The sequence below is a fragment of the Canis lupus genome, chromosome 3 (genome assembly GCF_011100685.1).
Source record: "Canis lupus familiaris isolate Mischka breed German Shepherd chromosome 3, alternate assembly UU_Cfam_GSD_1.0, whole genome shotgun sequence".
Classification (NCBI taxonomy): Eukaryota; Metazoa; Chordata; class Mammalia; order Carnivora; family Canidae; genus Canis; species Canis lupus.
Genome location: NC_049224.1, coordinates 30070946 through 30095361, shown reverse-complemented (window position 1 = coordinate 30095361; position 24416 = coordinate 30070946). Strand labels below are relative to the sequence as shown.

Sequence of the window (24416 nt, the reverse complement as noted above, 5' to 3'; positions counted from 1 at the left end):
GCCGCCACAGTCCGGCAGCAGCTCTGTGCATATGAATTTCAGTGAGTCTTAAAATCGATGGCATTTTTGGGACCGAGGAAAAGGTACAAGGGAGTGAGGCGACGCATGCTGTCGGGGTTCGCGTCCGCTCTCGGGCGCTGCGGTCGGGGAAGCGGAGCGAGGGGAGGGGGGGGGAGGGGGCGTGTAGCGAGGGGCGGGGGAGGGGGAGGGGCCGCGCAGGTGCTGCGGGGGGCGGGCGGGGGGAGCAGAGGTGGGGGTGCCGAAGGCGGGGAGCAGGGGGGCGTGGAGCGAGGGGCGGGGGAGGGGCCGCGCAGGTGCTGCGGGGGGGGGGGGCGGGGGGAGCAGAGGTGAGGGGGCCGAAGGCGGGGAGCAGGGGTGCGTGGAGCGAGGGGCGGGGTCGGGGCCGCGCAGGTGCTGCGGGGGGGGCGGGGGGAGCAGAGGTGGGGGGCCCGAGGGTGGGGAGCAGGGGTGCGTGAAGCGAGGGTAGGGGCGAGGGAGGGGCCGCGCAGGTGCTGCGAGGGCGGCGGGGGGAGCAGAGGTGGGGGGGGCCGAAGGCGGGGAGCAGGGGGGCGTGGAGCGAGGGGCGGGGGCGGGGCCGCGCAGGTGCTGCGGGGGGAGCGGGGGGAGCAGAGGTGGGGGGCCCGAGGGTGGGGAGCAGGGGTGCGTGGAGCGAGGGTAGGGGCGAGGGAGGGGCCGCGCAGGTGCTGCGGGGGGGCGGGGGGAGCAGAGGTGAGGGGGCTGAGAGCGGGGAGCAGGGGGGCGTGGAGCGAGGGGCGGGGACGGGGCCGCGCAGGTGCTGCGGGGGGGGGCGGGGGGAGCAGAGGTGGGGGGCCGAGGGTGGGAGCAGGGGTGCGTGGAGCGAGGGTAGGGGCGAGGGAGGGGCCGCGCGGGGGGGGGGGCGGGGGGAGCAGAGGTGGGGGCGCCCAGGGCGGGGAGCAGGGGTGCGTGGAGCGAGGGTAGGGGCGGGGGAGGGGCCGCGGGGGGGTGGGGGGGAGCAGAGGTGGGGGGGCCGGGGGCGGGGGGAGCAGAGGTGGGGGGGGCCGAGGGCGGGGAGCAGGGGGTGCGTGGAGCGAGGGTAGGGGCGGGGGAGGGGCCGCGCAGGTGCTGCGGGAGGTGGGTGGGGAGAAGGGGGGAGGCCGGGGGACGGCGGTCCGGGCGGGGAGCCGAGGGCGGCCGCCGTGGGAGGGGCCGCGAAGGCCGCGCAGGTGCTGCGGGGGGCGGGGCGGGGGCGGCCGCCGCGGGAGGGGCGGGGCCGGGGGGGCGCCCTCGGGATCCCCGCCCGCTGCGGAGCAGCGCGACCCCCGGGGGCAAAGCTTCACCGACTAGCGGAGACCTCCGCGTTCGGGCGGCTCCTCCTCCCGGCCCTGCTCCCTGGAGGGCGCAGCCTGTCCGCTCTCGCTACAGTGAAAAGAACACGAGTCACTTCGAAGCTTCCCGCTGGCCTCCCCCGGCCTGGGCGGCGGGCGGGAAGGGCCGGGGGCGCCTGGGTGCGCGGAGCCCCGCCACGGAGGCCGTGCTCCCGGGGCCGCAGAGGTGCCGCGAGCGGCCGCCGAAGCCCGTCCGAGGCCCCGAGCTCCGCCGGCCACGGGCGCCGGGAGGGAAACGGTCGCGTTGGGATTCTCCCGCCCGGCAGGGGCGAGGGGGCGGGGGCGGGGGCGGGGGCGGGGGCGCGCCGGGTGGGAGCGGGGCGGGGGGCGCAGACGGGGGACAGGGGGCGTGGAGCAGGGGCGAGGGGGCGGGGGGCGCGCCGGGAGGGGGCGGGGCGCGGGGGCGGGGCGGCGGCGGGGCTCGGGGTCCGTCCCGGCTCCGGCCGCGGGGCTCCGCGCGCCCCGCCCCCGCCCCCGCCCCCGCGCCCCGCCCCGCCCCGCCCCGCCCCGCCCCGCCGCCCGCGTCCTCGGGGAGCCGCCGCCGCCCGGCCGCCCGCAGAGTCGCCGCCCGCCGCCCGCCGAGCGTGCCCGGCCCCGCGTGGAGCGCCCCGCGGCCCGCAGTGTGCGGCGGTCGGAGCCCGCGGCCGCAGGGAGGGCGCGCAGCCGAGCCGAGGGGCGCCGGCGCCGGGACAATGGGGCCGGGGAGGCTGCTGCTGGTCGCCGCGGGACTCGGTCTGTGCGGCCCCCTGCTGTCCGCGCGCGTCCGCGGCCGCCAGCCGGGTGAGAGCCGGGCCCCGCGGGGGGGGCGGGGGGCGCCCTGCCTGGGCCGCGGGAGCTGCCGTCCGGGGCGCCCTTGCTCCGCGGCCGCGCGGCCCTGCGCCTCCGGGCCCTCGTGCCAGGACCGCCCCGGGGAGACCGCGGCCCACGCCGCTCCGCCGCTCCTGGCGCGTTCGATACACAGCGGAGAGGCGTCCCCGATAAAGTTTTCTTTTGTTGGAAAATGGCTTTTCTTGCACGTTTTACACGTGGGGAGAGCAAAGGGCACCGGCGGCGGCAGCCGGGGGGGCGGGGAGGCCGGGCGGGGAGCCCGCAGCAGCCCCGGCCTCCCGAGCGCGCCGAGGCCGGGGGCGTCCCCAGGGGCGGCCGCCTCGCGCCCTGGGGTCTCACTGCCGCCCTTCGGGCCGCTGCCAGGGGGGCTGCCCACCCCGACACGAGTCCCACCCACTGCGTGTCTCCAAGTGTCTGGCTACCTGACCAAGTACATGTATTTTCCAAATCCCCCCCCCCCCCGCAAAAAAAAGCAGGACGGAGTTGTTTTTAACTGGTAAAAAAAAAAAGTTGTTTTTAACGGGTAACTGGTTTTTAACAGAACCCAAGGGAAAACACTTTTCAATGTCTTTATAGTGATAGTACTTTTTCTTATTGGTGACAGATTGTGTGTCCTTTACGCCGTTTTCACACTGGAACTAGAGTAGTTGCATTAAGAATAAGAGGTGACAAAGGTAGAGTTTTCTCTCCATCAGACTGAGTTCTGCTCTGGTGCTTTTGGGCAAAGCACAAGCTCCACGCAGGAGCCGGCTCTGCAGCAGCCCCGGGGGCTGCGGAGAACATCCGCACGGTCTCCTGGTGTCTGAAGACGCCTGCAGAGTCCTGGGAACTGTACGGTGTTATGTGCTCTGTGATGTGACTTTGTACTTTTATTTGGGGACAAGCTCTTGAGAATACAAATTGTTGTATGAGATTTGGATGGTGAGGTCAGGAATAAGTTTATACCGGCACAGATCCCCTGAAGTCACCCTTCCTCAAGGCCCCCAAGACCTTGGCGCCTGTGGGGGAGTACGGTGAAGTCCACAGTGTTTGTGCTCAGCTTTCTTGCTTGTGAACTGAGAAGGGGCACGCTAAGCTGGACATGCTAGCGTAGACGGATAACCGAACAGAGATTGGCTAGCTTATCTACACTGGATTCTGGAAGCACTTTGGGAGGGAAAGAAGAAAGGAGGGTGAGAGAAAAAAAAAGAGCCGGAGCTGAGTCCTCTTCGGGGGCAGGCCCTGGGCCCGGAGGCCCGGAGGCATTTGCACTCGGATCACCTGAGAGTCTCCCCCTCTCAGAAAACACTGCTAAGGCTGGCGGGCATCCCCCTGAAACCAGGACTCAGAGACAGTATAGCAAAGCTCCAGATGGAGGAGGGGGTCCTGTGTGCAGGAAATAAGTGTCTCTAGAGTTGAAATCACTCATAAGATCAACTAAAAATAGGTCTGCTTTGTCTTATCACGGCCCACTGGCAGTTCTAAAGGGTATCTGCCCTCAGCACTTTACGTGATGGGAGGAAGCCTAAGACCCCAGGCCCTGGAAAGCTCTCCAGGCTGGCCCTGCCCACCAGTTTCAGCTTTCCTGAAGCTCTTGGGACTTTTGTACCCGCTCGTTTTGGCATTTGCTGCACTGTCACTATGTGGGTATCTCATCTCCCCGGCCAAGATTATAGGCTTCCATTTATGCCCAGGAAGTCTAGAACCAGGGTCTGCTCCGCAAATGTTTATTGAGAAATTCGTAAGTTCATTACCCAATTTACTTCCCTTTCTCTTGGGTAATTTAAGTGAGATCAAAGAGGGCCAGCATCCAAGAGGTGACGCTTATCAATTTTATAAGGATCTGCATGAAGGATGGAAGGGTTCAAGAATCGCTGATACTGGGATCCCTGGGTGGCGCAGCGGTTTAGCGCCTGCCTTTGGCCCAGGGCGTGATCCTGGAGACCCGGGATCGAGTCCCACGTCGGGCTCCCGGGGCATGGAGCCTGCTCCTCCCTCTGCCTGTGTCTCTGCCTCTCTCTCTCTCTGTGTGACTATCATAAATTAAAAAAAAAAAAAAAAAGAATCGCTGATACTGTGGCAGAGGGGATTGGCTGGGAGAAGCCACGTGCTGCACGGCTGCCCACAGGCTCAAGCCCATTTACTCAGCATAGAAGGAGGTGCCCCTCCCCTTGCAGGATGGGTCCCAAGCCTCTACGCAGCCGCCTCTGTTATGTAACCTGTGAGATTACCCATGTTCCACCCAGCCCTACCCTCCAGTCCCTCCTCCTGGGAGCTAGGCTTTCTCTGGCCTCTGCCCCCTGCCATGCCCTCTGGCCAAAATGCCCTCCCTTACGCTCCACATGTTCACATTTAATTAAAAACAGCCACTCTAGGACACCTGGGTGGCTCAGTGGTTGAGCATTGGCCTTCGGCTCAGGTTGGGATCCTGGGGTCCCGGGATCAAGTCCCGCATCAGGCTTCCCGCATGGAGCCTGATTCTCCCTCTGCCCGTGTCTCTGCCCCTCTCTCTGTCTCTCATGAATAAATAAATAAAATCCCAGCCACTCTATATCAAGCACCTACTACATCAGCATCCTTTTTAGGTATTTTACGTATACTGTCTTGTTTATTCCTCTCAACAATCTTTTGAGTATGTGGTATCCCCATTTTACATGTAAGTAAACAGTCTCAAATGGTTAAGTCACAAGTCTGGCAAGAAGTGGAACTCCTGTTTGACCATAGGCCTGTCTTTCCTTATTACAGGGTTTCTCTATCCACCTGGATAGAGAGGAAACCATCCAGACCCCCAGCAGTAGAGAAGAGTAACTCTCCCATGCTCCCCAGAACCCCTAGAGGGCAAAGTCTGCACCCCATTGATCTGTAGCCCAGGCCTAGCACATGGAGGTGATCAGTGAACATTGATGCTTGGGTTGTACCCTGCCATTTACTTTTGCAAACACATGATAAGGCAGGCTATAAATGGATCCCTCCTCATGAATATGCTAATTAATTGGCTATTACTGAGACTGTGGTCCTAAGCCTAAACAAAAGACACAAAACAGGACATGATTGGGCCCTAAGCAGACCAGAAACCTGTATAAAGCCCAAAGCCAAATTGCTTATGACACAGCAAGAAGTACATCTCTACTCTGGTATCTGTCTGAATGAATTTCTTCTCTCTCCCTCCCTCATTCTTTCATTTTTTTCATTCCCTGGTGCCTTTGACTTCTGTAGGACAAATGAAGATAGTAGGTTCCTCCTTAAATTGGTCCGCCCTTCCTTTGTGTGAGAGAGTGTTTTGAGGGAAGGGGGCCCTTTCTCAGGAATACCTCATGTCCTCTCTGCTGGATGCCTTTCCTCCCCTCTCTCTATCTTTCTAATTCAGCATCTCTCTGCCCTTCATTCTGAGTGGATCTGTGTGCTAGAACCCTAACTTGCACTTTCTCAGCAGCTCTGAAGTTGCTCCTCTTCCAAAAGGCTTCTGGCCTGTCTGTCCCCCTGCGCTTTCTACCCCTTCCCCTCCCTCAGGCATTCACCTCTGTCCTTGTCACCCTCACACACTGGAACTGGGGGGGGTTGGGCTGGGTGGAGTTCCACAGGACAGGGGAGTCCCCTCCTCTCCTCTGTTGCGACACACATCCCTCTTTTCCCTCAGAACTCCTTCCTTTCCTATATTTTTAAGATGGTGTAAAACTTACATAGTATTAAATGAACCATCGTAAAGTGTACAGTTTGATGCACTTACAATATTGTGTAATCACCACCTCTGTCTAATTCCAAAATATTTCCATCACCCCAAAACAAGCCCTGTACCCCTTAAGCACTTGACCCCCAGTCTCTGACAACCACAGATTTGCTTTGTTGACCTGTGTGAGGTTACCTCCTCTGCATGCCGCAGGCACCTGGCTGCGTATGAGACGTGCCCTTGGGCACTTGAGGACTCCTCTTTCAGAGTTTTCAGGAGTGTGGGCCGGGCTGCCCCCTGTGCTATGAATGCTTCAAAAAACACTCTGGAAGAGTCATTATTGAACCACAGCATTGGCTTATTTTTTACCTAGTGCTGATTATTGGGGGGCTCCACAGTTTCAACATTCAGAGTTTTCCATCTATTTTTCTGGTTTGAGATTTCTTTCATTCCGCCTTTTGCCCTCTCTTGCCTGAGCCTGAAACTGTCAGGGCAAGAGCTCTCTCTCTACGCTCAGATTGTTTTTTCTGGGTAGGAGCTTCCACTTCCTCCAAACACTCTTCTGCGCTGACCTTGTGTGGGTTTTGCAGAAAGCCCTGAAGTCACAGCCTTCCTCCTCGTCCCAGGGCATCCAATGAAGTTCTGTCATGGAGGAGGACTTACAGTCCTTTAGGCACTTTTTATGTTCAAAACAATCTACCCAAGAGGAGGTGGGTGGGGGGTGGGGGTGACTGGGTGATGGGCACTGAGGGGGGCACTTGATGGGATGAGCACTGGGTGTTATTCTATATGTTGGCAAATTGAACACCAATAAAAAATAAATTTATAAAAAAATAATCTACCCTTTGAAATAACAGGAACAACCTGTAATTTGCATGTGAAAGAAATTTATTTAACTCAAGAAAGGACATTACATCATCTATTTCAAGTCCATAGTGAATTAAAAGTCAGGTATTATAGTATTGTCAGTATTTTCCAGTATTTCCTTTTTTTTGCTAACCAACAGAGAAAACTGTAAGACGTATACTTTACATTGTGACATGTGTGTTTGCAATAAATATACATGGGCAGTTGTGTACCTGTAGATCTGAAACAAGAGTACAACCATGTGCTGTGCGTGCCAGTATTTTCTACACCACTCTCTTTTTTTAAAAAGCTTGTTATGGGACGCCTGGCTGGCTCAGCCGTTGAGCATCTGCCTTCGGCCAGGGACGTGGTCCTGGAGTCCTGGGATCAAGTCCCATATCGGGCTCCCGGCATGGAGCCTGCTTCTCCCTCTGCCTGTGCCTCTGCCTCTCTGTCTCTGTGTGTGTGTGTCTCATGAACAAATAAAATCTTTTAAAAAATAAAAAAGCTTGTTAAACCCTATAAGTTGATGTCATAACCCTATCAAGTCTCTACCATCACTGAAAACCTAGTGTAGCAGATGCAGCAAGCTGTCCCACGTTAGCGGAATTGACGCCGCCTTTTCGCTTTACAAGAAGAGCTTGCCTTCCAGGAAGTGCCGTTTGCAATAGTTTCTCTCACAACCAGGATCTTCTTTGTTTGAGTTCAGATTTACAGACCACGTAGGACGCGGGCGGGGTTAGGGACAGAGACAGCTTGGTACTGGGAGGAATTGCTGATCATTATTAACATCCTTTAGAGTGAACTAGTTTTCATTTTAGCTTTTTGTTTCCGAGAGCAACAGCCCCAGGACGCGGAGCTCAGGGCCTGTGACTTCTGGTGCAAAACAGGCTGCAAGACTGGGAAAAGCCGGGGGTCAGGATAGCTCCCGCGTGGCCCGCTAGCGTCCTTCCTACCCACACGTCGGGCCGCCCCCCAAGGCTCCAGGCCGGGCCTGCAGGCTCCTCAGCCGCCCTCCCGCGCCTGTTCCAGCTGAGGGCACCGGCGCCTCCATTTCCGGCTTGTCTTGACCCTACGCTCCCCAGACCCCTGCTCCCAGCTGCCCCAGGCTGGCTCCCCCAGGCCTTCAGCCCACCCCTGCTCCGGGATGCGGGTAGGAGGGGAACAGCCTCCCATGCTAGGCCACCTTTTCTTAACCCTGGAGTCAGGATTTACCTTCTCCTACCTTTAATTCTGGTTCTCCCATAGCAGAAACTTTTGTTCACTTACTGCTCGTTTCTGCCCCATTTTGAACGGTTTTAAAGAATTTTCTGTTTTGTCCTCGAATGTCTCCCTACTACAGCTGATGTGTGTGTGAGGACTAGGTTGTCAGCGTGTGACTGGTGTGCAGCCAAGGTCAGCAGGACCCTGAATTCCCAAGCAATAGCCATGGGCATCATCAACTTAAGTTAGACGTTCACGTGGTCCTGTACTACCTGCAGTTACAAGGACTAGACGAATTAGAGGAAAACAGTTGTACTGTTTCAGGAGTAGGCCATGAATCTCCAGTCTTTTTAAAGAGACAGAGTAATGTGATGTGGTTCAAAGGGTATGAGCTTTGGAGCCAGGAAAATCTAGGTTCAAATCCTGGCCCCCCTCCACTTACAAATTCTGTGACTCTGGATTAGTTATTTAGCTTGTCTGTGCCTCTGCATGTTGGCCATAAAATGGATTATAATGCTTATCTTGTAGAAATGTTAGAGTTACAGGGCGCCTGGGTGGCTCAGTGGTTGAGCGTCTGCCTTCGGCTCAGGTCGTGACCCTGGGTCCCCGGGATGGAGTCCTGCATCGGGCTCCCTGCGAGGAGCCTGCTTCTCCCTCTGCCTGTCTCTCTGCCTCTCTCTGCCTGTCATGAATAAATAAATAAAATCTTAAAAAAAAAAAAAGAAGGAAAAGAAAAGAAACATTAGAGTTACAAGAAGTATGGTATGAAGTACATAGCACATAGTAGGTGTTCAACAAACGTTAAGTGTTTTTCATAACAATTCCTCCATATTCCAGAAAAGGCTTTGAGGAGCTGGTATCACATGAATTTATTAAATGTAAAACTGTATTCACGGAGCACCTGGGTGGCTCAGTCGGTTAAGCGTCCGACTCTTGATTTTGGCTCAGGTCACAATCTCAGGGCTTGAGATCAAGCCTTGAGTCTGGCTCTGCATTGAGCCTGGAGCCTGCATGAGGTTCTCTCTTTCTCCGTCTCTGCTCCTCTTTCTGCTGGCTATATCTTTCTCTCTCCCAAAAAACAAACAAACAAAAACAAAGAAACGAAAACTGTTCATACAAACACTGAAAAACTTTTTTCCTATCAAGTCGGAGACAATAGAAAAACAAAAGCAAAAACCTTTGTCCTTAGTTTTTAGTAGCAAGTAAATGTGCATATAGTATTTGGGTTTTTTTTACCTTGTATTATGAAAATTTTCAAACATACATAAAAGTGAACTATATGATTACTCCCCATATCTTGTTTTATCTATACCTCAGTTTTCTTCACTCCCAAATGGACAATTTTAAGGCAAATCCCAGACATATGTATGATTTCATCCATAAACACATTGGTATATATCCTCAGATAAGAACTCTTTTTTTTTTTTTTAAGATTTTATTTATTTGAGAGAGAGCATGAGAGACACCTGGGTGGCTTAGTGGTTAAGCGCCTGCCTTTGGCCCAGGGTGTGATCCTGCAGTCCCAGGATCGAGTCCTGCATCAGGCTCCCTGCATGGAGCCTGCTTCTCCTTCTGCCTGTATCTCTGCCTCTCTCTCTCTGTGAATAAATAAATAAAATCTAAAAAAAAAAGAGAGAGAGATTGAGAGCATGAGTTAGGGGTAGGAGCAGAGGGAGAGGAACAAGCAGATTCCCCACTCAGTGTAAAGCCCTACGCAGAGCTCCATCCCAGGACCCTAAGATCATGACCCAAGCCGAGGTTGGACATTTAACTGACTGCGTCACCCAAGTGCCCCAAGAACTCTTTTTTAAATATATAACTATAGAGGCTGCCTCTGCCACTCTCCCTGCTTGTGTGCGCGCTCTCTCTCTCTCTCTGTCAAATGAATGAGTAAAATGTTTTTTAAATAAATAAATAAATAACTATAATACCATTGTCTCACCTAAAATATGAATACCAATTTCTTAACATTGGGCACTCTGTTCAGTCAGCATTCAAATTTTGCTGTCTCATAAATGCCTTTTTACAATTGTTTTATTAAAATCAGGATCCTTGTTAAACCAACCATTACATCTGGTTGGTATGTCTCTGACATTTCTTTTCATCTGTTACTGTTTCCTGTCTCCTCCTTTCTCATGGCTGTTTATTTCTCACAGGAACTGGGTCATTTGCTGTAGAGACTCCCCCACACACCGGATCTGGCCAGCTGCGTCACTAGGGATGTTCACTTAAGGCCTGTAGCATGCCCATCTGTCCTTGTGTTTTTGGTCACATGGTAGGTACATCTGGAGGCCTGTTCACATGTAGGTTTGGTTTTATGCAAGACCGAGTCAGTAGTGGTGCCATGTACTTCCTGATGCATCTCAGGATTGTCTCCGTTTTTTGTAAACTTAAGATTGCTTACTCAGTGGACTCAGGCATTGTCCACTTGCTCCAGCTGTTATGAAATTTTCCATCCCTCTTCACCTAGTGGTTTTAGTGACCACTGGGGATCAGACTCAGTCCATTATTTAGCCAAGAGCTTCCAAATGATGCTTTCCTAAATCTGTTATTGTTTCTGTGTTTATGAGCTGGAATTATTTTATAAAGAAGAACTTTCTGCCGCTGACTGTTCTATTTCCCTGAAATACAGAAAAGGCAGGATAAATGTTTCAATCTTGCTTTTATATACCAGTTTTCATACCAGGCCCCCTAATCTCCTCCAAAGGTGATCAGAAATGCATCATTTTCCTTTCAGTATCATTATGAATTCATGGATCTTAAGATATGTGGCAGGTTTCAAATGTTTTAATTCACTTTTGTCATTATTTTGGTGATCAATTGTTGCACCTTGGCATTGGGACACCTTTCAGATTGACTCCAGAGTCTTTCTGACCCGACCCCAATATTCTTTAAAGATGTTCAAAGCTCATCTTACAGGTTTCCTACCCTGGATCTGGAACCTGCCATTTCTTTCTGGAAACACTGGTTCTTTGCATTAGAAAATGGTGTGCATTTGCTTTTGAGACGGTGGAATATTGCAATAATACTGCTGTTTTCCATTTGATGGAATTCATAGGTTTCTACTAATTTTCCATCATCCTCTTCCTTATTTCTCTGTAGCCTGTAGTGTTGATTCACTTGTGGATAAGTGCAGGGAACAGCTGTTCTGCTCTGTGTGGGAATGTGGGCAAGGTCCTGGGTCTTCTGCTTTAATTTGTAAGCCTTGTAGGGGAGAGCCCTGAGTCAGAACCAAGGCTGGTGCCTCGGAGGACTGGCATGAAATAAATCCCAGGATCGCATGAGATTTTGATAACGCATCTAGTCACCACTCAGCTTCCAGGCCAGATCTCATCAAAGATAGGAGAAGCATTGCCTGACTTTCTAATTTTTAAAATTCTCCAGTTAGAGAGTCCATCTTGAAGCATTTAGCTGTGTGCTATACTGGATCACAAAACTACTCTAGAACCATTTAAGAGAAACCTAAATTGAGAGAAACTTTGCAAGAAGCATGAGAACTGATATTAGGACCTGAGCTGCTTTTTTTTTTTTTGTATGTGAAACCATAGCTTAACAACAAAACCGCTGATGAATTACAAGAGCTTTTGAACTTTTGGCTCGGTGACAGCTCTTTCTCCTTGACCTGTGAGCTGTGCCAGGATGGGAGGAAATGGGATATACTTAAACTTGAATGGCAGCCTAAGGGGGTATGTCTGGTTACTTGGAATTGGTTTTGTTTATTTCTTTGATCCTGGTAGATAGTTAAATTTTGTTTTTTTAATTTTTTGGCTGACATTTTTTAATTCCGTAAAAGCCAAAATATCAAACCTATAGGAGCAAGGTAATGATATCATTACCTAAGGTAATGATATTTAATCGAGGAATTATGCATTCTTCCTGGGTTGCATCCTATAAAATTTCCTGTTTCAGTGGGTATAATGTTTCTGTTATAAACACTGTGCTGTCTAAAAAGGCCTAGCCAGGGAAGACATTTTTAAAAAATATTTTATTTATCTGTTCATGAGAGACACAGAGACAGAGGCAGAGGGAGAAGCAGGCTCCCTCCAGGGAGCCGGATATGGGAGTCGCTCGCAGGACCCCAGGATCATGATGTGAGCTGAAGGCAGACGCTCCATCACTGCACCACCCAGGTGCCCCAGGAAGACATTTTTTAAGACAAATACTTAATACCAAAGTACTAAATGGAGAGTAAAATCCATTGACAGTTTTATTTTCAAACGAAGTGATAGTATCTAAGAGGCTTAGGTATGAGTGTTGAGTAGTTTTCAAACTGTATTGTTCCTCCAGGTAATGCCTGGATTCCTACCTGTTTCGGCACACCTGTGTGTATACCCCTTTCCCTCCACCAGTGACAGAAGTCCTTCATCTAGCCAGGGTACAAACTGCAGAGGAAAACTGTGTGACCTTCAGGTTCTTCTGGGTCAGCATTTATAGGACACTGACCTTTGTGGTATTAAAATGCCAGAACCCATTCATTCTTTTCTTTCAGCTCCCCACACACTCATTATGGCCTGGGAGACAGCCCCCCATCCCACAGGGGCCTCCATGCCAATGGGTCAGGATGCACTCAGAGTAAGACGCATCACAAAGGAAGAAAGGTATCCTTCTGGAAATGGCTGTCAATTTGAAATTGGATATACAGCTCTGGAATGCTGGGCTCTCTACTTTGCAACCTGTTCGTGTTCCTCATCATACTGAAAAACTAAACATTGCTGAACAGGAGGGAAGGAGGAGCACAGATTCCATTTTAATTTAAAATAAATGAGAGTAAGCAAATAATTGAATCTAAAAGCAAGTTGCACTGAAGTGAAAGGAGAAGAATAATATTCATTTCCTCCATTGATTAATTTGTAGAGTTTACAAAGGAAGCACATGCCCTACTTCACAAGGGATCCACCTGGATGCCAGATTTGTAGGTCAGACAGGTGTTGGAATCCCACTTCAAGGATTCTGAGACGGAGTTCCAGGGCGTTAAGTGACTTCTGGCAGAGCCAATGTTAGAATGCAAATCTGTGACTAAAAGCCAGCTTACAGGGCACCTGGGCGGCTCAGTTGGTTGGGTGTCTGCCTTTGGCGCAGGTCATGATCTCAGGGTCCTGGGATCGAGCCCCGTGTAGGGTTCCCAGCTCAGCGGGGAGTCTGCTTCTCCCTATTCCCTGCCCCCACCATCGCTGGTGCTCACTTTCTCTCTTTCTCTCTCTCAAATAAATATAATATTTTTTAAAAAGTAATAAAAAAATAAAATAAAATAAAACAAAACAAAGTAATAAAAGCCAATTTAAGGAACTCTTACCATGTGCAGGGCACTGGAGATTCAGAGATTAATAGTAATGGTTTCTTACCCTTGAGGAACAATCTAGACCTATCTGTTTTCTCAGAAGCTCATCACTGGAGACACTTGGCCTTCCCTGTGACAGATCTCCTGCCAGGCCACCCCTTCACCTTCAGGGGCCCAGCCATGACCTTGCTAAGAGAGTCTCATTTCCACCTTTCACCACCAGGTCCTGTTCGACTCTAGCTTTGCTCCTTATTTTGGAAATAGATGCCATTTTATTGTATGTTACTTTCTAGTTCTAGAATTTCCATTGGTTGGTTTCTTTGCTGATAGTTTTTTTTTTTTTTTTCCCATTTCAATAGATATTTCCCTTTACTTCATTGCAACACATCCTTTAAAATCCTTATTTGCTAAATCCAATATCTGGGCCATCTTAAGATTGGTTTCCACTGCTTATCATTTTTTTCTTGAGACTAAGTCATAATTTTCCGGCATTATTTATTATTATTATTATTATTATTATTTAAATTCAATTAGCCAAAAAGAAAAAGAAAGAAGAAATTCAGTTAGCCAACATATAGTACATCATTAGTCTCAGATGTAGTATTCAACAATTTATGAGTTATATAACACCCAGTGCTCATCACATCACCTGCCCTCCTTAATGACCATCACCCAGTTACCCCATTCCCCCACTCCCCTCCCCTCCAGTACCCCTCAGTTTGTTTTCTAATTTGTGTTTCTTTGGGTATCAAATGATTTGAGATTGTACCTCGGACATTGCCATACTGTAAAGACTCAGGATTTTGTTTTATTTCTCCAAAAGATTTTGGTTTTTAGCTTTAGCAGGCAATTAATTTGGTTGGACTCAAACTGCACATTCACCATCTTGAGCAAAATATCACTTTGCTTCTTCTGTCTTTAGCAGAGCTGCTTTGGGTCGTCCCTTAGCGGTGCATGGTTCCAGAGTCAGTCAGAGCCTGGGGCAAATTCACATTGGAATTTAGAACTGGCTCCCTTCTCTAACTTTATTCCTCTCCTCACTTTCCAGTGACTACGGTTGCCCTGAACTCTACCCTCTGGTTCTTCAGGCCGGAAACTGTGGGCTTTCTATCTAGTTTTAGTCATCCTTTGTGGCTTTGGCCTTCTCTCAAGCTAACTATGAAAGTCAAGAAAACGAGAATGTCACCAGGTGCCATCCTTTCTTTCAATATTCATTTCTCCTCTACCCAGCAGCACCTTAGGAACTTGAGTGCCTTCAGGTCATTGATTTGGAGGAGGAAAAGAGTTAAGGGTTTTTCATTTCTATCTAAGGGGTGATTGGTTCCAGTGACCCTACAGAGCCATTCCAGAACTAGATCACTGTCTTTTACGGCATTATTCCTCTCTGTGTAAACTTTTGTTTGCACAAAGGGTCCACCAATGAAAAGTAAGACCAAAGGTTTGAAAATCCACTGTACTTGAGCAATTTCTAGCCAGATTTTAAATCCTCTGATGTCACTTCTAAGTGACCTGCATGTCCAGAGCTTGTGGTAGACGCTCGGTGACGGAGGCTTCACTCTTCTGTGCTTCCTCTCCCTGGTCCTCAGCTTCGCAGGACCTGCCAGCTCTTTGCCCAACTTTCCTCAATCGCAGAACTTTAGCAAAAGCTCCTCAGAAGGAAAAGCTGGTTGAGTTACAGCAGCTAAGTGTTGCCTTTCTCTGATGAACATTTTAAATGGATGCTTTTGGTGGAAGAGGATGATAAAAGGAGGAAGTTTGCAACTGAGCCTTTATTCTGACTTCTGGTTGACACTCAGGAAAGCCTCATTGGCCTGGCATCTGCCTTGGTGCGTGTAGCATCCTGGAACTGAGCTAAGGAAGGCCACCGGCCTAGAACATCTGCTATCCATGGACCTGCTCAGGAAGGAGACAGGAAGATGACTAGAGTGGTGTGCACCTTGCAGTTGTATTAGGGGATAACCCGAGGAGCTGTTGCTGGGTCCAAATGTGATGAGAGATTTGGGACATCCTACTGTGTAAACAAACTAAAGGTAGTACAGGAAAACTACTGTCACATGGACGGTGGCCATGGAAATTAGAGCCTTTGGTCTTTCTCTGAATTTGCCTCAAGCCCCAAAACCTAAGAAGTCCTCCCGTTTCTGTCAGATGTTTGCATCAGGAACAGTGGGTTTCTAGGGATGTCTGCAAACTAAATGGTGAAAATGTACACGTGAAGGCCTATGAAGGAAAGCAAAGTCTAGAGCCTGGGAGGGATTTGTTTAGAGATGGTGGCTAGTATGGAAACGAAGTCACTGCTTTTTTTTCCCTTCATGTCAGGTACTGAGCCTTTCCTGACGTCTTCAGGGTGCATTTGCCTCTGTCCTTCTGAGTATTTGAGTTAGCCAATTCCCTGGTAAGGTCTGCAGTCCATTTATGCATTACTTGCTCTTTACCTACCCACTCTCCTAGTAAGAGCACAAAAAATAAAAGTAAAATGTATTCTGTTTGTCTTTTTGCCTTTTTAATTGTTCTTTCTTTTTTTTTTTTTTTTTGTTTTTTTAAGTATCAAAAGCAACCAATGCTACTGTGGATCCCCGGTCATTTTTTCTCAAGAATACCAATGATGGATTTGAACCATTCCCACTGGAGGATGATGAGGAGAAAAATGAAAGCGAGTTTCCTGAAGTCAGATTAAGCTCCATCAATAAAAGCCGTCCTCTTCAAAAACTGCCCCCTGTGTCTATCTCGGAGGATGCCTCGGGATATCTGACCAGCTCCTGGCTGACACTCTTTATCCCCTCTGTCTACACTGGTGTGTTTGCAGTAAGCCTTCCTCTGAATATCATGGCCATCCTCGTGTTTATCTGGAAGATGAAGATCAAGAAGCCCGCTGTGGTGTACATGTTACATCTGGCTGCGGCAGATGTGCTCTTCGCGTCAGTGCTCCCCTTCAAGATCAGCTATTACTTTTCTGGCAGTGATTGGAAATTTGGTTCTGAACTGTGTCGCTTTGTCACCGCCGCCTTCTACTGTAACATGTACGCCTCCATCATGCTCATGACGGTCATCAGCGTTGACCGGTTCTTGGCCGTCGTGTACCCCATCCAGTCCCTCTCCTGGCGTACCCTGGGAAGGGCGTCCTTCACTTGTCTGGCCATCTGGGCCATGGCCATCGCGGGGGTGGTGCCTCTGCTCCTCAAGGAGCAGACCACCCAGGTGCCGGGGCTCAACATAACCACCTGCCATGACGTGCTCAATGAAACCCTGCTCGAAGGCTATTATGCGTATTACTTCTCATCCTTCTCTGCTGTCTTCTTTTTTGTGCCCCTGATCATTTCCACCATCTGTTACGTGTCCATCATCCGGTGTCTGAGCTCCTCCACGGTTGCCAACCGGAGCAAGAAATCCCGGGCTTTGTTCTTGTCCCTCGCTGTCTTCTGCATTTTCATCATTTGCTTCGGACCCACAAATGTCCTCCTGATTCTGCATTACTCATTCCTCTCTCAAGATTCCGTGACAGAGGCTGCCTACTTTGCCTACCTCCTGTGTGTCTGTGTCAGCAGCATAAGCTGTTGCCTCGATCCCTTGATTTACTACTATGCTTCTTCCGAGTGCCAGAAGCACCTCTACGGCATCTTATGCTGCAAGGAGGGTTCCGATCCCAGCAGTTACAACAGCAGTGGTCAGCTGATGGCAAGTAAGATGGACACCTGCTCTAGTAACCTGAATAACAGCATATACAAAAAGCTTTTAACTTAGGAAAGGGGACTGTTGGTGAGTTAAAAAGAAAACGTTAAAATAGTGAGCAGCCTGAGGATTGTATCAGTCCCTGCCAAAAAGGTATTTACGATCAAAAACAACAAATATATGATTCACATGCTTCTTTCTCGTGAGAGCCGTTAATCGTGTGTATTTGTTAGTTACTGGAAAAGATAACAAGAATAGAAAACAGTGTCATTGCGAGAGAGTATCGCCAGTGCCACGATAATAACGGAATGTCCTCTTCTCATGCATTTAGGAGACTTACTACATACATATGCGTGGATGTGGATAGGTGTGTGCACACATACTTACATCATTTGTAATGCAGTGTAGAATAGACACTTGAAACCCTCTCTTTTTTCCACCAGAGATAAGGAAAGAGATATTTAGGTTGCTGGAGTTTAGCCCAGAACATCTGAAGATGTTCATCTATAGGGAGGGACCCTATGGTTCGGACTTACGGAGCTTTTGCAAAAAAGTGTATCTTGCAATTGCTCGACAGCAAAGTTTAACTTATTAAGGGATAAGACTTAGTAGTACTATCTGTGTGTAGAGGAAGTTCTACTGTTCTTCATTTTAAACATATCAAGGTTTGAATTCTTTAAATTATGAAAACAAATGATATGGGTGGCATGTTTGATATTTTGCACTCTGTGTATGTAAACCAAGAATGAGCGTAGGTCCACAAGTGGCCTTAGGTTGGCTTTCAAAGTAATCTGCCCCCAGGTGGAGGTCTCCACGCAGTAGATGCAAAGCAGGGTCGTTTCAGGCATGGGCTGGCCAGGAACCCCCCAGCTGAGCCTGCCAGAGTTCAGCACTGGGACCACCACAGCTGCGCTCTCCTCCTGACGTTCCCTCCAGGGGTGGCTGTGAACTGTCTTGTGTATTATAAATTGGCAAAGTAGGTTGTGCTATCCCAGGAGATAATGAATATAAACGACTTTCCTGCCCATTTTAAGAGCAGAGAAAGAAGGCACCTTTGCTTCCAGCAGTTATCCCACCAGGACCACTCTCAGATGGAAACACTCACAGAGCCAACATGAACACACGTTCTGTGCTCCGGGCGCAATGATGGGTGCTGGGCATATAGAGTTGGGTAAAACGGAGACCTGCCCACAAGGAAAACAAATTAGACCAATACAGAGTGTGGTATGTGTATAATAAATAAAACATGTCCTTCTGTAGAGTTCTTTTAGCTAGATGTCACCGTACACGTTTCATACAAGCAAAGATTGTCAGTTGAAGAACACTGAACATTTGGATTATTATTTCCTGTGGTTCTAACTTGAGATGAAAACATAACACAACACAGGAAGCATATTCTTAAAAACAAGTCCTCTGAAAAAAAAAAAAAAAAAAAAAAAGTCCTCTGGTCTGCATTAATTGGACATGATTTATTTATAAATGCTTTCAATAAATTTAATCAGATTTTTGTAGAATAATCAATGATGCCATTTTGATGAGACAGAGCAGAAGAAAATGAAACAGACTTTGAAATATAGGAAAATTATTCTACATTTTCCATTCACTTTTTTTAAGTTAGTGAGATGATTTTAAAGGCATTTTTTAACCCCATGATTAGTATTAAGTACAGAAAATAATTTAAAAATTAAGTTGAAATATGTAATCTTTTCCTAATGAAGCAGTGTTGGCCTTTTAAACAAAAATGAAAAGTTGCAAGGCAGATGTTTAACCTATTTAAAAGAGCAAACAATTTCCAAATGCCATGGAATAATTAAATAGAATAACATAATGTAAGTAGAAGCTAGCATTGACTTTATTTTTTTAGCATTGATTTTATTAATTTAGTTACTGTATCTTACCCAACTCAGTGGAGATTTGTTTATTCAATCTGAAATGTTAAAATACCTCTGACCTAATATGACTATCATTACTCTGTTATCAGTCTGTACTTACATTATGTCATTGTTTTTATGTTATCTCTTTTTAAAATATATATGTAACCTATATTAATAAACATGAAAGTTTGCTTGGTATCTGTTTGGAATAAATTTGGAATAAATAAATAGACTGTATCTATCAGGGCTGCGGGCAGGAAGGCCAGGTCTTAGGGTTTAGCTGAAGGTGTTTCATGAAGAGGCGATGCACAGAGATGCCCACAGGGACATCTGTGGAGCTAGTGGTGGCTGCTGAAGCACAGCAAGGACTGGCAATCCGGGGGACCGTTATCACCCCAGGCCCGAAGGGGTAGACGAGGGGTTACTCCGACCTGTGCTTCAACCCTCTGACCTCTCACTGGTGTGTCCTGGTCTTGCTTTTGGTCTTAACCCAAACTCAGAGGTCAAGGGAACCTGGTGACTTAGTCCGTGAAGGTCTGCCTCTTGGGAATAGAGCTGGAAAAACAAAGGAGTTGGGTGACAAGCTTTCTGTGCTTTTTTTTTTTTTTATACATTCTTAAGAAAATTGAAAGTTGTGTCATTGAGAATATGTTCAGATTCCTGGGCTGTAGGCATCAGGAACAGTCTACGTTTCTTTCCTAAGAAAGAGAGAAAAATTACCTGTTCGAGCCAGGAGGCTATGATGAAACCCCAAGGACTGCCCTTCGAGGGACAGCCCTTACCATCTAGTGCTCCCTGGGGCAAAGGCAGGGGCAGGGGAGGGAATTAAACACAGAATGATTAGCACCTCTGAGAGTTGAAGATCAGTAAGAAACACTTTTTTTTAAGATGTTATTTATTTATTCATGAGACACAGGCAGAGGGAGAAGCAGGCTCCATGCTGGGAGCCCGACAGGGGACTTGATCCCGGGACCCGGGGTCACACCCTGGGCTGAAGGCGGGCTATCAACCACTAAGCCACCCGGGCGTCCCAGTAAGAAACATTATAATAAACATATTTCTATATCCATAATCAACAAGAACATTTTTCAGCTGAAGAATTATTCAGTCAACAGAATTTTTAAGTTAATACACAAGCTTAAGTTTCTGAGGCCTGGACGCTCGGTAAATGTTTCAGGCCTGGATATATTGAAATAGGCCCCACCAGTGGCCACCAGAAATGGGACCCCTGCCCTAACCAGAAAGTGACCTTTAACCCTTTTACTGTGATTTTTCAAAATATGTTTGAAGTTAAATACACACACTTGAGGGGCGCCGAGGTGGCTCAGTAGGTTAAGCGTCTGCCTTGGACCCGGGCCATGCCCTGAGGCGCTGGGGTGGGGCCCGACCTCCGACCTCCGACCTCCGACCTCTGGCTCCGAGCTCTGGGGAGCCTGCTTCCCTGCCCCCTCTGCCTGTTGTGCCCCTGCTGGCGCTCCCCCTCGCTGCCAAATAAATAAGTAAAATCTTAAAACACACACACACACTTGAATTTTCTTAACACACAATAGTTTGTCTTTTCCTACCACATCAAAAATAGGATTTTTAAGGAAATAGGATATTTGGCTATTGAATACAAATGTGGAAAATTTTAGGTTATTCTTATAAATGTAAGAAATGGAGAAAAATTGGCATATCCTTCAGGAAGGTTTAAGCCCTAAGAGCAAGTGGACAAAGTTAAGCGGTGTTTATGAACGAAGTTGTTTTTTTTTTTTTAAGATTTTATTTATTTATTCATAGACACAGAGAGAGAGGCAGAGACACAGGCAGAGGGAGAGGGAGACGCAGGCTCCATTCAGGGAGCCCGATGTGGGACTCGATCCTGGGTGCAGGCAGCGCCAAACTGCTGTGCCACCGGGGCTGCCCTTTGAACGAGGTTTTTAAGTGTGTGAGGCCTGGACCCTCTACCAGAAACTAATCTTCAAGGTGACCTAGCAAAAATGAAGGGGAAAACAGCCACAACAGTGATTTCCTGGCAGAAATGGCATCACCGTGTGGCTCTTCCTTTCAAAATTACTAGACCAGAGGTATGTGTGGAGAGTAACTGAGCTCAGGATAAGCCTAGTTGTGCCTGGTGCAGGAAGTGGTTAAGCAGGCCGCAGTGTGAACAAAGAAGAAATGCTCCAGTGCAGGGATTCTGAGTCTTTGAGGCCTTTCTGAAAGATGTATGACATCACAGCTCTCTTAGCACTACTGTGTCATTTGCTTTTCCTCGGTCTGATTCTTTCATGACCATGCAGTTGAGTTTTCCAGTGACTGCACGACGGGATATCACAACAGAGGGAACGTAGGAGGAGACACGAAAATCTGACCGTCTTCCATCAAAGCCAGCCATTAAAGAAGTGTGCAAAGACAGAAAACAGTGCAACTGTCCTCAAGAAATCATTATTTGGGGAAGAAAAATTTTTTGTGAAAAGAATATAGTATTTCTGTTAACGTGTCATAGATTTATTAAGTGAAAAATATTTTCTAAAGTTCTCCATTTTAATGTCTAATATGGTAAATGTTGGTGGATACAATCGGTGTGGTTTGCTGTTGATCTCCAGAGAAAAAGAAAAGAGCCCCAATACATAGCATTTGCCAATTTCCATAGTGTAAACACCCTTCTTGGCTGCCAATTTCAAGTTTTCAATGGTTCAACAGTTGGCTTGAGAAATTCCTGAATATTGAGGGGTGCCTGGTAGCTCAGTACTTGAGCGTCTACCTTCGGCGCAGGATGTGATCCCAAGGTCCCAAGATTGAGTCCCACATCAGGGTCCCTGCAGGGAGCCTGCTTCTCCCTCTGCCTGTGTCTCTGCCTCTCTCTCTGTGTTTCTCATGAATAAATAAATAAAATATTTTTAAAAAAAAGAACAAAATTCCTGAATATTGAATTCTGATACAAGCTGACTCCAGCACACCACTGCATATAATCTACATAAATGAAAAATCTTTAGGGTCCTCAATAATTTTTCAGTGCATTAAGGTGTCCTCAGCCTTGTCCTGCTCTTAGGCAAGATTTCCCAACTTTATTGCCTTCCAGAAGACGTAGGAATCAGTCATAATTAAAAAGCAGTTCTAAGGGTAAACACTTGGCTCTGGCTCCACTGAGTTTCTGGCAGCCTCACAGCTGAAAGGATCAGTACCTTGAAGCAAGAGCAACCGATTCAAGCAGGTCCAGTGTGGCTTCAAAGTTGGCAAGCATTGTGGGAGTCCTGTTTTACAGCCAGCTACTGTGAACTCCCCCCAGCAGCCTCACTAAAGTGAACGTCAGCCTCCACACTTCTTGTCGTGTGGACTGTTGACTGCATGCTGGTCTTCTGGAAACAGAAAACCAGAGGTCAGATTCAACAGCATCTTGGGATTCAGATAACACAGTAGCTTTTAGCCAGCTGGCTGTATGCTCATCACTTCAGGAAATGACTCAGGAGGCCCTGTGGAGATCCCTTGGAAAGCTGCATTTATAGCCTGAAGACATCAGGTGGTAGCAGGGCCAGTAGGCCTATTTTGCTCATTTTAATGACCACAGTATTGGGACTTTTTAGCATGCTGCTGCGTGACCCATGCAGGGAAGTGAGAACATGATGGAGGGTGGGATAGCCAATATTCTGATGCATTTAAGAAGACCCGGAGCGCCTGGGTGGCTCAGTGGTTGAGCCTCTGCCTTCGGCTCAGGTCATGATCCTGGGGTCCTCAGTTTGAGTCTTGCATCAGGCTCCCCAGGGGGAGCCTGCTTCTCCCTCTGCCTATGTCTCAATAAATAAATTCTTAAAAAAAAAAAATGGTATAAGACCCTGGGGTGTGCCTGGGAGGCTCTTGGTTAGGTGTCCAACTCTTGATTTTAGCTCAGGTCAGGATTAAGGAATCATGCTGCTAGAGAATTCCCTCTCTCTCAGCCTACCTGTACTCGTGTTCTCTTACGGGCGTTCTATCTCTCTCAAATATAAATAAATCTTAAAAAAAAAAAAAAATTAAGACCCTGGGATGAACTGGCTGGCTCTACTGGTAGAGACTCTTGATCTCAGGGTCTCGAGTTCAAATCCCACAGTGAGCCTGGGCTTACTTATGGGAAAAAAAAAAAAAAAGACCTAAATTGTTCTGTGTGTTTTAGTTGTTTTGTTTCTTATCCCAAGATATATAATTGCTCTTGAAACTAGTCTACATGATGTTAAAAAATATTTTTTAATGTATTCCTGTCTTCCGGGAGTTAACCAGGTTTTAGATTCAATCATAATATAGAATACTTCATTAAGAAGCATGGAACTTGAAGACCTCAGATCTTATAGCAACTCTGCCTTGTTAGAAGGAAGTTTCGGGAACTTTAGGTCAGTTCTCATCCCTGGCTACACACAGAGTCACTGTAGATCTGCTAAACATTTCCAGTGTCCAGTCCCCACTCTCAACCACTATGAGTCAGAATCTTTGGGGTGGGGCCTGGACATGTTGTTTTCAGGCTCCCTTGGAGAGTCTAACGTGTAAGCCAGAGTTCACAGCACTGCTTTAAGGAGTGCTTCTTGGGGCGCCCGGCCGGCTCAATCGTAGAGCATGTGACTCGATCTCAGAGTCATGAGTTCAAACCCCACATTGAGCATAGAGCTTACACTGAAAAAAAATGCTTCTCAAATTTAACATGCATTCAAATTATCCGGGGATCTTCCTAACTACAGTCAACATGGGGTGGGGTCTGCATGTCTAACCAGTTCCCAGGTGATGTTGACATGGATGTTGACATGGCGGTTCCTCAGACCACACTTGGAGTGCCAGGGCCCTAAAAGATGGCCCTGGGACAAAAGTGGCCACGTTTAAGGTCCAAGCACTCAAAAAATTCAATTCTCATATCCTTAAAATCATTTTCTGAGGCATTAGTTTTAATTGTGGTAAAATTGGGGCAATTTTTAATGTAACTTAGGTGCTTAATCAAGTTTGTTTTAGGTGATATCTATCTTGCTGTATTTTTCCCCCCACTCTTGGGTTCTTTTCTAGGGGGAGAGATAGCTTAAAAGGTTCTAATCTCATACATAGAACTAATTCACAGGAGGCTGGGGATTTACAGTGGCGGCTCCCCACCCCTGTTTGTACAGATAACACCCAGCAGATAGCAACAGGGCCTGGTTACCGGAAAGCACAGCTGTTTCTTGTTTCTGGGTCTGGCCAAAGAATTGTGACTTCAGGGACATCCTGGGGATACTCGTCAGCACCAGGAGCTTCAGCCTTGGTGGTGCAGGGATGAGCAGCTATGGAAACCCTAAGGCAAATGAGTCAGCCCATGGGTCACCCTGAAGGGATGTGTGACTCCACCGTGCCTGCGAGAAAACAGTGTTGGGTCGATTCTAGGAACCTGCGTTTGCAGCACATGCATGCACCATAAATTCTGGGGCAAATTCTTTATCCTGGAAGCCCTTTTACAAGGATGAAAAAACTACTAAATAGTTAAAGAAGAACTATATGAGGGCAGCGCAGGTGGCCCAGAGGTTCAGTGCCGCCTTCGGCCCAGGGCATGATCCCGGAGACACGGGATCGAGTCCCGTGTCGGGCTCCCTGCATGGAGCCAGCTCCTCCCTCTGCCTGTGTCTCTGCCTCTCTCTCTCTCCCTCTCTGTGTCTCTCATGAATAAATAAATAAAATCTTAAAAAAAAAAAAAACTATATGAAAAAATGTGGTACTTGGCAATAATCATTTATCTGCAATTT

The 24416-nt window shown here is 48.4% G+C and overlaps 1 protein-coding gene across 4 annotated transcripts; it reads left to right on the top strand.

Moving 5' to 3' along the window:
- On the top strand, nt 1–18906 carry F2R (coagulation factor II thrombin receptor). Of its 4 annotated transcripts, XM_038532510.1 has the most exons (4): nt 2031–2147; nt 10047–10165; nt 15485–15560; nt 15711–18906. In XM_038532510.1, exon 4 carries the CDS (start codon nt 15992–15994, stop codon nt 16904–16906), a length of 915 nt encoding a protein of 304 aa, XP_038388438.1. In that variant the 5' UTR covers nt 2031–2147; nt 10047–10165; nt 15485–15560; nt 15711–15991; the 3' UTR covers nt 16907–18906. The 4 variants fall into 4 exon arrangements, with proteins under 4 accessions (XP_038388439.1, XP_038388436.1, XP_038388438.1 ...); XM_038532509.1 differs by lacking the exon at nt 15485–15560; XM_038532511.1 differs by lacking the exons at nt 2031–2147; nt 10047–10165; nt 15485–15560 and adding an exon at nt 1–83.
- Nucleotides 18907–24416: the final 5510 nt, after the last annotated feature.